Source organism: Verticillium dahliae, genomic scaffold, assembly GCF_000150675.1.
Source record: "Verticillium dahliae VdLs.17 supercont1.10 genomic scaffold, whole genome shotgun sequence".
NCBI lineage: Eukaryota > Fungi > Ascomycota > Sordariomycetes > Glomerellales > Plectosphaerellaceae > Verticillium > Verticillium dahliae.
The window spans coordinates 471,171-481,796 of record NW_009276922.1 but is presented as its reverse complement, the minus strand read 5'-3'; the positions used below and the strand labels follow the sequence as shown (position 1 = coordinate 481,796).

The window sequence follows — 10,626 nt, the reverse complement described above, 5'->3', positions numbered from 1 at the left end:
GTTGGGTCCTGGTGACGGGTCACGTTTGGCAGTAGAGACTTGCAATCTGCTCTCGCCCTGCCTTGCCTGTCTTGCCTGCCCTGCCTGTCTATCTTGCATGCCACGGGCAGCGGTAGCGGCAGAGCGACAGGACGGGAAACAGGGGGGTGAGGCTCTTCGGCATGATGTCAGAGGTCCGGCAGTCGTGGCTCCACTGCACCTGCCCCACTGCACCTGCCCCACTGCAATGCCCTGCCCTGCCTGCCTTGCCTGCAAATGCCTGCAAATGCCTGCAAATGCCTGCACATTCAAGACATCGTAAATGCCTGCAAATTGCAATGCCTGCACATGCTCCGCTGCCACCGCAAATGGACCGCTGAAGCTGGCCCGCCTTGGCCGCGTCCCGCTGGATCTGGCCATCGCTGCTCGCTGCTGCACTGCACGCGCCGGCGCGCTGCTAGTGCCTTGGGACGCGGAACCTAGGCAGCTACAGTGGGCACCCAGGAAGTCAGGCAGGTCAGGCAAGGTCTGGCGCTGGCTGACTCGAGGACGCTGACGAGAAACAGCCCACGTCAGTCTCTTTGCGGTTCATCGACGTTCATCGAGGAGTGGCTTCATGCGTCACGGGATTCCCAGGCCATGGCATGGAGGAATGACTCGAGACGATGGCGAGTGCTGGACGGCATGAGGGAGATGTTGCAGTGCTGTGCCGTGCCAGTGGCCGCCACGATGCTTCGTGTCAAAAGCACGAGATGCCTCGCGGCTAGAGCCGCCGTGTCACGCTGTCACCATGGTCCGATCTGTGCCAAGGTCCACCAAGTCATCAGAACGAAATAATCACCGAACGGGCTCCCACCGGCCGAACGCGGGAATAGTACAGGCTGCTGTCTTTCCCTGTGCCCTCTCACTTGAGTCTGGCGCGAGACGACGCGCATGACTAAGTCGAAAAGGCTCCACGCCGCCGAACACCGACAGACGGACCGAATTGACTTCGCGCCGCGGCCCCTCAAGCTGGCGGCTGCCGGTTGCAGGTTGGCGTCAGTGTGGAATCGGCCTTCTTTTTTTGGGTTTATGTGATGCCGATGTTTAAAACTGCGCTTACGTCCGATCGATGACTAGGCCATCTGCAGCGCCGTTTCGAAGGTGACATGGCCTCTGGGGTCATATGGTGGCATGGCCTTTGATATCATTTCGACGAACAACAGGATGAGAGACAGGATGATGACACAATGCATGACAGAGCAGCAACGACAGGATGAACGGCAGGATGAACGACAGGATGAACGACATAGCGTGCTAGATGATGGCCAGCATACGAACACCACCAAGGAACATGGCAGCAAAAAGTCTGGCAATACCACAACAGGCCGGCCCACCCATGCTCAAGGCTCCACGCACTCTCTAAGCTCCGACAATTCGGCGATCGAACGGGACCAGACGGAAACGGGGAACGCCCGATCTTCTCGACAACGCGACCTTCGACTCCCCCCCTCCCCTCATGCTGCTTCCCCTAGCAGCCAGCCACGCACCGACGAGACCGGCCGAGGCAGCGGGGAAGGTAAAGCCCCCCCCTCATCTTCGACAGCAAACGCCGAGTGCACCTGACTGGGTGAGACTTTCTGGGGGTTGTCGGGCGCCGCGGTAAGAACGGGTTGGCCGCTATCGTGAACGGACTTGCCCGTATATGACGTCTACAGTGAGTAGGGCGGACTCCATGCGAGCGCCGAGGTGGTGTGGTTTTTAGTCGAGACACAGCAAGCAGGAGAAGGGGAAAAGAACTGGGGACCATCTGGGGATCATGCGTAAAAGGCCATTGTTTCGCTGTCTTATTTTCTTGTCGTGAGATCCTCTTCTTGTTTTCCCATCGTCTCTTCGGAGCTCACTCTACATCATATACTACACACAACTACCTTACCCATCAGTACCCTACTTCAGGCCACACACTCTTGGCTGGAGTACTATCAACACACAACATATATCTACCTCGACAAGGTCAAACAAACTCCATACGGCCTATGGATCACTCCGAAAGCCGTAAACCGAGTGCCGCCACCATGCCGGACTCGCACCACGACGCCATGAAGGAGGCACCGCCCGTCCACGCCATTAACTTTCGCGTCCTCGTCATGGGCCTCCTCGTCTCCATGGGCGGCTTCATCTTTGGCTACGAGGGCGGCGCCATCTCCGGCTACCTCCAGATGAACGACTTTATCAGCCGCTTCGGCGAGCACGGCGAGGCCCTCGGCAAGGTCCGCACCGGCTGCATGGTCGCCTTCCTCTGTGCCGGCTGCCTCATCGGCGCCCTCATCAGCGCACCCATCGCCGACAAGTACGGCCGCAAGTACAGCATCACCTTCTGGAACGTCATCTACATCGTCGGCAACATCGTCGCCATCACGGCCCGCACGACCTGGTACCAGGTGCCCCTGGCCCGTCTGGTCGGCGGCCTCGGCATCGGCGCCCTCTCCGTGCTGACGCCCATGTACCAGTCCGAGACGTCGCCGCGCCAGGTCCGCGCCATGCTCGTCAGCGCCTACCAGCTCTTCATCACCCTCGGCATCTTCACCGCCTACTGCATCAACTACGGCACCGAGTCCATCTCGGGCGCCGCCTCGTGGCGCATCACCATGGGCTGCGGCTTCATCGCCCCCGCCATCATGGGCCTCGGCGTCCTGACGCTGCGCGAGTCGCCGCGCTGGGACTTCCGCCACGGCCGCACCGACGAGGCCGAGACGACGCTGGCCCTCCTCTCGGGCGTCGACCGTGACCACCCTACCGTCCAGCACGAGATTCGCGACATCCGCAAGCAGCTCGCCGCCGAGCACGCCGAGCAGGCCTGGCACGAGGTCTTCACTGGCCCCGCCATGATGCGCCGCACCCTCCTCGGCATGACCCTGCAGGCCCTGCAGCAGCTCACGGGCGCCAACTTTTTCTTCTACTACGGCACCCAGATCTTCGCCGCCGTCGGCCTCAGCAACTCGTACGTCACGTCCATGATCCTCGGCGCCGTCAACTTTGCCTCGACCATTGTCGGCCTCTGGATCGGCCAGCGCTTCGGCCGCCGCCCCGCCCTCATCGTCGGCGGCGCCTGGATGTTCGGCTGCTTCCTCGTCTTCGCCTCGCTCGGCTCCTTCGCCCTCTACCCCGACAACAACCCGGCCGACCCCAACGCCCGCACCGACTCGGGCGCCGGCGGCGCCATGATCGCCTTTGCCTGCCTCTTCATCTTCGGCTTCGCCACCACCTGGGGCCCCCTCGTCTGGGCCATTGTCGGCGAGATGTTCCCCTCGCGCTACCGCGCCCGCAGCATGGCCCTCTGCACCGCCTCCAACTGGCTCTGGAACTTCCTCATCTCCTTCTTCACGCCCTTCATCACCGACGCCATCCACTACAAGTACGGCTACGTCTTTGCCGCCTGCTGCGGCGCCGGCGCCATCATCACCTACTTCTTCGTCGTCGAGTCCCAGGGCCGCTCCCTCGAGGAGGTCGACACCATGTACGTCGAGGGCGTCGTGCCCTGGAAGAGCAAGACGTGGCAGGCTGCCGAGGGCCAGCTTGACGGCAGCGAGCCCTCGGCGGAGAAGGCCGGCTCGAGCGGCGAGCACCTGCGTGTGTAGCTGTGTTGGGGTGGTTGTACGATAGATTTTTTTGTATGAATGAATACGAGTCACGAGTTATGTGTCTGCTTGGGTGCATCTGCCTTGAGTGAATTGACTGACGGAGGATGCGATGTATAATGTCACGAATGATTTCACCCTCACTGGAAGTGGCCATTAATGCAATTCTGACCAGTCTAGCCGATGGAATAGAGAGAAACCGCCAAACTGAGCGAAGAGACTGTCAAAACGGTACCAACCCCCGCCAGTCGCCATACTGTAGACGTCAGAGATGAGTTTCTCAAATCCGTAGACCGTTCACTCACCCGCTCTACCCCAGATCTCGCATGTCAGCCGAGTCACCCGCCTTGACTACAACCGCTCACCGGAGACGCCCACAGCATGCACATGACGTGCCTCGCCAACTACGCATGCACAGCGTCAGCCTCCTCGAGCCTAGATCGCAGACTATGTATCTCTGTGCCCGCTCCCGCGTCCGCAGGCCAATCGGATCCGAAGCGATCGCCACGTCCGGCACAGCTGAACGCTGGCTTGGCTGGCACGCCCCGCCCCTCGCGTGGCGGCCTCTGGGGTTCTGTTCTTAAAACCAATGACGCTTTCGTCTGAGATGGGGCAGTTCTGACATTTCCCGAATTCCGGCGCTTTCGCATCGACAGGCACAGGCCCGATGGAGGTCTGCTCCGTTTTCGACCTGACGACGACGGCGCTGAGCCTCAGCTGGAAAGTCTACCAGTTCTTCCGGGCCGTCCAGGACGCGCCGGCCGAGGTCGGGGCGTATCTCGAGGCCCTCGAGGCGACGCGCACGACGCTGCACGACGTCCAGGAGTATGCCGCGGCGCACGAGCAGTCGTCGTTTGCGCGGGCCGACGGCCTGCAGCTGCGGACGCTGACGGCTGTGCTCAAGGACTGCGAGCTCGCGTTTGGGCTGCAGCTCTCGAGCATGGAGAGCTACCGGACGGGCGACGTCACGTCGCGGTTCGTGAGGCTGCGCAAGGGGGCCGCGTTCGTCTTTGGCCGGGAGTCGATGGCCAAGAATACGGCCAAGCTGCTGATCTGGCGGGACCTGCTCGCCCATGCCATGACGACGTCGATCGGGTATGTTGTCGTGTCTCTATCCATCCCTGACGATGCCGAGCGCTGAGAAGTGGTCCCCCAGGCGCAACACGATTCTGCTCCGGGACCAGCTGCAGCCCATGGGCGCCGACATTCAGGACATGAGCCAGAGGCTGCGGGACGATGAGAAGGAGCGCCAGAAGCTGTTCCAGACGTTTGGCCAGTATCAGAAGGCGCTCGGCTCGGGCATCGCCATGCTGCTCGACTGTGCGCGCAGCGCCGGCATCCGCAACACGACCCGCGTCGAGGATCTGGGCATGCATTTTGCGGAGGATCCGTTCCTGTCGGAAGAGCAGCAGCCTAGCTCGGGCGGAGGCTCAGAAGCGCCCACGGACGGCAGCACGGATGGCTTGGTGATACGGCCAGGAGGAAGCGTCTCTGAGCCGGACACGCCGCAAGATGTGCAAGCAAACGGCGAGTCGCCAAGTGCTGAAGCTTCTTACACGTCAGTGCATCCACCTCTCTGTCAGATCTGTCGCTGACCTCTCCAGCCAAGCACATGCCATCGAGGCTGCGTTCCGCGCCGTGGCCCAGACGGCGAGCCCGAAGCAGGTCGAGATTCTGGACGCCATACGGAATCCAGAAACAGCTCTGAAGATCCTCAACGACAAGCAGCCCTCGACGAGTGCCGCCAAGTCGCGACCGGTCCTGTCTGTCTTCTCCAAGTCCCTCGGCCCCCTGGCCAAATCCGGGTCTGATGTGGCAGCGACAGCATTGGGCAGCATGGACTTTATGCTGAGCATGAGCATGGTTCGTGTTGCCTCTTAACCTCTTCTTCACCAGGTCAAACGCGTTCACTACTAACAGCACCAGAACATCTACGGCGAAGTCGACGCCACGCTGTCCGAGGTCGCCGACGCCGCAGACCTCTGCCGCCGCGAGCTCGCGCTCAACCCGGGCGAGACGCTCTTCCGGCTGACGAGCCAGGTGTACAGCGTCATGTTCAGCATGAGCATCATGTGCTACGAGTTTGTGCTGTCGCGCGCCACGGCCAAGCTGGCCATGCTCCACACGTTCCGGCCCAAGCTGGACGTCAAGCTGGCCGAGCTGCGCCGCGCCTGCGACCGCGTCACGCGCGAGGTCGACTTTCGCCACCGCGTCGAGATGCGGCGGGCCGGCCGGACGGTGGCCGCGCTGCATGTCGAGCAGCAGAAGATGGCGCGCGTGCTGCGCGACCAGAGGGCCATTCTCGAGTCGCTTCGGCAGGAGAGGGCCATGATGGAGGCGGCGCGGGAGCAGCAGCGGATTCTGGAGCTTGTTCAGCAGATTCAGTTTCAGATGCAGGCGGAGCGGGCTGAGCGCTTGATGTCCTCGGCCACGGGTAGCTGTGAGGTCACAACTTGAGGTGCATTCTGTTTTTTTCTGCCTTCTTCCATGAGGACATGAGATGGTGGTGATGGATTTCCAGTATCACCCGTGAGATGAATTATACAGAGCGATGCTGGAGCAAATATGCTTGATTTATTTAGTTCTCGTCTAATATTCAGTTTGTTAACAACTCCAACGTTAACGTCAAGCTGTCATTGACCAAGGTATCATATGGGGCCGAAAGCCTGGACACTGGCGAAATCAACAAGGCATTTCAATCTGGGAACAGCCTGGCTCAAGGCCAGCTACTGAATTCCTTCATGTAGTCGATCACGACGGCCCAGACGCAGCAACACGCTGCAAAATCAACGCATTCAGATATCGAGCCAGGATTTTGCGTTCTGTAAGGCAACACTCAAGAGCACAGTTCTTTCTTTCGTATGCCAACCGTGAGATGCTGACCAGAGATGGCCACCCGAGGCTTGGCGTCGAAGGATTGGCTAGCCGGAAGCTTACGATGGCTTTGTGCGGGGGAGCGAGCTGCTGACCGCGTCATTCCCCTTGCACGTTTTCGGGAATACGAGGCAGCCATTCCCTGTCTTGGAGGCATTGATCGTCCGATACCTTTAAAGAACGACGTCCTGGACCGTCTGGTTCGGAACGGCTCCAAGGTCTCAGCACGGGGAGCCCGACAATACTGAGACGACCCCTCAGCTCATCATGATGCAGTCAGCTTTTTTCGCGGCAGCCATGCTCTCACTGTACGTTTTGCCGTAAAACCAGCATTCATCTCCCAGTCTCACACAGCAGCAGCATGGCCGTCGCCCAGGAGCCGTCGCCGACAACCGGTCCGCCTTTCCCAGGCGTGCTGCCCACGGCCACGCCCCAGTCCGGCTGCCCCGCCGTCACGGAAACGGGCCTCCTCTGCTCGACGTGCGTGGTCCCGGCGTGCATCGATTTCTCGACGGTGACGCAGGTCTGCGGCTGCCCGACGCCTGTCGCGACGGTCTACCTCAACTGGCCCTGCGGCGGCGAGGACGCGTGCGCCGGGGCAGGCTGCACGACTGACTTCCAGGTGGAGGGGCTGTCGGGGGCTTGCGCGTCGACAAGGGGGGACGGAAGCGGCGCGGCGCCTGACACGACGACGGTGTCTGTGACGGTGACGACGGGTGTGCCTGAGATATCCCCTCCTGGAGGCCCGTCAGGGTCGGAGACGACGGGGTTCACGACGCCGCGGCCGAGCTCGAATGGCACGGTGCCGGGGCCGTCGTCTGGCGGGCCATCGTCGGTGGTGGAGAATGCGGCAGGACGGATGAGGGTGCCATTGTTGGGATGGTGGTGATGCTCTCCAGTGTCGGGTGTCGTCGGAGAGGATCAGCATGGACGGCAAGGGTGGTCATCGTGGGACCCGATGGTCATTGGCCTTGCAATTTCTGAACACATGGTATCTCGTGGCCGAGCTTCCAGAAGGCCGAAGGCATGTCAATCTGCGATGGCCTTGCACAACTTGCGATGCCGTCTGATGAATCCAGAGATGATCAGCTGTTCAGTGTCTGAGCTGGATCTAGGACGAGGACACAAGACTTTGAGGGCCCCACAGGGGTCTTGCGGAACGCCGTCGAGATTTTCCGGCGGACGGGGCGCTGGAAGGAGCTCACATAGGTACCTATCTACAGCGGTCGACTGCTGGCAGAGCACTGCTGGGGCCCTGCCGGGGCCCTGCTGGAAGGCAGACCCTCAGCCATGGCCCTTGCGGTGATTCACATGCAATTGGGAAGGAGGGGGATCCAGCGACGGGGATCATTCAGTGAAGAGAATTAATTCAGTGAAGAGAATTTGCGAACTTCGCTTCTCAAGCTTTTCACATGACAACATTGCATCTCTTCCGTTTCCCTATAGGTCTTCGTTTCCTTGTAGGTCGTTCGTTTCCCTGTAGGTCTTGAAGGATACATGATGTACGAACCGCGAGTTGCTTACCTAACACCAGTGGCGGAAAAATCCCCCATCATCATGACGGTGTAAAGCACAGCGAGGTCCAGAGGTCGCCTTTTAGTCGCCTTTTAGTCGCCTTGTAGTCGCCTGACTGGCGGTGCCTTATCGACCAGCCGTGTCCATATCTTGGAATGCGACGCAACTAGAATCCAACGACATGCACATGCACACTTACCCGACCAAACCCTTCCTCTTGTCCTCGATTCACGTCCCCTTCCACACCGACTCGACTCGACTCGCCTCCGACCAACCGACATATAGCCTCTCTCTCTCGACCTGCGGCTGCTCTCCATCATTCTGTCACATATCCCATCCGCTCGATCTCTACCCGACGTTGCTCGTTGACCCATCGCGAGACTGCCCCTCCAACATCGCCAGACCGCCTCGACCTGCTGCGATTCCCCGCCACGATACCACCTTGCCAGAGCATTCCAGCCCTCTGTTTCGCAGTCTCTTGCAGTCTTGCAGTCTTGCAGTCCTTGCAGTCGATCTCGACAATCACATCACTCCATCCGCCCCAATGTCCCGATGGATCCCTCCGACAACATGCTACTCCATCTGAGGAGGAGCAACAGCTCCTCCTCGTCCCTCCACTTCAAGCCCCGCGACCGCAAGCTACGCCTGCTCGTTGCTGCGACGGGCCCCCGAGACATCTCATGGGCGAGCGCCCTCGTCGTCCGCCTCTCCAAAAACCCCGGCATTGAGATGCGCGCCATCGTCGACGACGTCATCCCCCGCCTCAGCCAGACCATCATCGTCATGCATAACCGACCCATGGTCGCCCCCCTCGTCAACGCCGCCGCCGGCACCGGCACAGGCACCGGCACCGGCACCGACGCCGAATCGAAATCAGAAAGGGACGACATTGAATTCTACCGTCAGCAGGCCTTTGGCTTGGTCGAGTGGGCCGACCTCATGGTCCTCGTGCCCATCGACGCCGACAACCTCGCCAAGATGATGGCCGGCATCGCCGATACCCTGCTCCTCGAGGTCCTGCGCGGCTGGGACTCGGCCAAGAAGATCCTGCTCGTGCCCGGCATGAGCACCCACATGTGGGAGAACCCCGTAACGAAACGCCAGATGAGCAAGATCCACCGCAAGTGGCACTGGCTGCGGCCCATGCCCCCCATCCTCTGGCACTACGACGACAACCCCAAGACCCCGAAGCGCATCGTCAACTGGTCCGCCTTCAACGACATCCTCAGCATCATCAAGAACCAGGCCGACCTCATGGGCCTCGGCCGTGACGTCGACGTCGTCTCCCACCTCTCCGGAAACCTCACGGCCTCTCCCAACCGCCCCATCCACTCCAAGCTGCCCCCCGAAATCTGGACCATCATCCTCGACTTTACCCAGGACTGGGAGCTTGCCCAGGGCCCTCGGCGTCTACACCAACGCCGTCATGCCGCACCCCTGGACCCTGACGCCCAAGGACCCCCGCGACCCCATCCAGGTCTACGCCCACGAGCTCGAGTGGCTCGTCCTGACCTGCAACAGCCCCGCCATCTGCAAGAAGCTGCTGCAGTCGCCGCCCGCCCTGCACGACCTGCCGGCCCTCGTCATCAAGCTCATCATCCGCTTCTCCCTCATCGACGTCCTCGCCTGGATGGAGGCCAACCGGCCCGACCTCTTCAAGGCCTTTGACGGCAAGGTCCTGCCGACCAAGGCGTCGGCCTACTACGGCCGCCCCGACGTGCTTGACTACTGGAAGCAGTCGCGCTTCTTCCACCACGGCGCCGCCCGCGCCCCGCGCACCGACGCCTCGGACCTCTACGACGCCTCGGCCCTGGACGGCGCCTCTAAGAACGGCTTCGTCCGCGTCCTCGACTGGTGGTGGCGCCGCTCCGGCCTGCCCCTCGTCTTCACCGAGGCCGCCCTCGAGCAGGCCTCGGGCAAGGGCCACCTGCTCGTGCTCGAGTGGTGGCGCGACGCCGCCGCCCAGGACGACCGCATCGTGCTGCGCCCCGGCAAGTCGCTCCTCTGGGCGGCGCAGCACGGCCAGGCCGCCGTGCTCCGCTGGTGGGTCGCCTCCGGCATCCCCGTCGCCCACGGCGACAGCGTCGCCAAGATGGCGAGCCGCTGGGGCCAGGTCGACGTCCTCGAGCTCTGGCGCCAGCTCAAGGGCGACGACAAGCTCGTCTTTGACGCCGAGGTCCTCGTCCAGCCCACCATCCACCAGCACGTCGACGTCCTCGAGTGGTGGCGCCGCTTCGCCCACGGCGAGCTCGACGCCATGGACGGCCGCCGCCACCGCGTCGAGTACCGCACCTGCGACATTGAGGAGGCCCTCGAGGACAGCATTGGCGACCAGGAAAAGGTCCGCCGCTGGTGGGCCCGCGTCGGCCTCAACCTCGGCCTGCGCAACATTGAGTGGATGAGGACAAAGTGTCTGTGAGGGCACCTTCTGCTCCTCTTCGACTTGAAACAGCCTCATCGAGTTGACATACATTTTACGATTGGGACGGAAAGCGATTTTACTTTGGTTTGTATTCTTTTCTTTTTTTTTTCTTTTTTTTTTCTTTTTTTCCGGATGGATCAAGCATGGCGTTTGGATGGCTGGGAGCAAACTCACGAACACAACAAAAGCTTGACACTTTTTTTTTCTCCTTTCCCTACG

The 10,626-nt window shown here is 61.2% G+C and overlaps 4 protein-coding genes across 4 annotated transcripts; all 4 read left to right on the top strand.

The window, feature by feature from the left end:
• Positions 1-1,890: 1,890 nt before the first annotated feature.
• VDAG_05443 (galactose transporter) lies at positions 1,891-3,596 on the top strand (the record flags this gene model as incomplete). Its single annotated transcript, XM_009652338.1, has 1 exon — positions 1,891-3,596. The coding sequence occupies exon 1, from the start codon at positions 1,995-1,997 to the stop codon at positions 3,594-3,596; it is 1,602 nt and encodes a 533-aa protein (XP_009650633.1). The 5' UTR covers positions 1,891-1,994.
• Positions 3,597-4,263: 667 nt separating this feature from the next.
• On the top strand, positions 4,264-6,053 carry VDAG_05442 (uncharacterized protein; the record flags this gene model as incomplete). The annotated part of the gene is made up of 4 exons (XM_009652337.1): positions 4,264-4,691; positions 4,732-5,154; positions 5,201-5,459; positions 5,523-6,053. The coding sequence occupies 4 exons, from the start codon at positions 4,264-4,266 to the stop codon at positions 6,051-6,053; spliced, it is 1,641 nt and encodes a 546-aa protein (XP_009650632.1).
• Positions 6,054-6,715: 662 nt separating this feature from the next.
• VDAG_05441 (uncharacterized protein) lies at positions 6,716-7,359 on the top strand (the record flags this gene model as incomplete). Its single annotated transcript, XM_009652336.1, has 2 exons — positions 6,716-6,778; positions 6,831-7,359. The coding sequence occupies exon 2, from the start codon at positions 6,832-6,834 to the stop codon at positions 7,357-7,359; it is 528 nt and encodes a 175-aa protein (XP_009650631.1). The 5' UTR covers positions 6,716-6,778; position 6,831.
• Positions 7,360-8,555: 1,196 nt separating this feature from the next.
• Positions 8,556-10,404, top strand: VDAG_05440 (uncharacterized protein; the record flags this gene model as incomplete). Its single annotated transcript, XM_009652335.1, has 2 exons — positions 8,556-9,257; positions 9,442-10,404. The coding sequence occupies 2 exons, from the start codon at positions 8,556-8,558 to the stop codon at positions 10,402-10,404; spliced, it is 1,665 nt and encodes a 554-aa protein (XP_009650630.1).
• Positions 10,405-10,626: the final 222 nt, after the last annotated feature.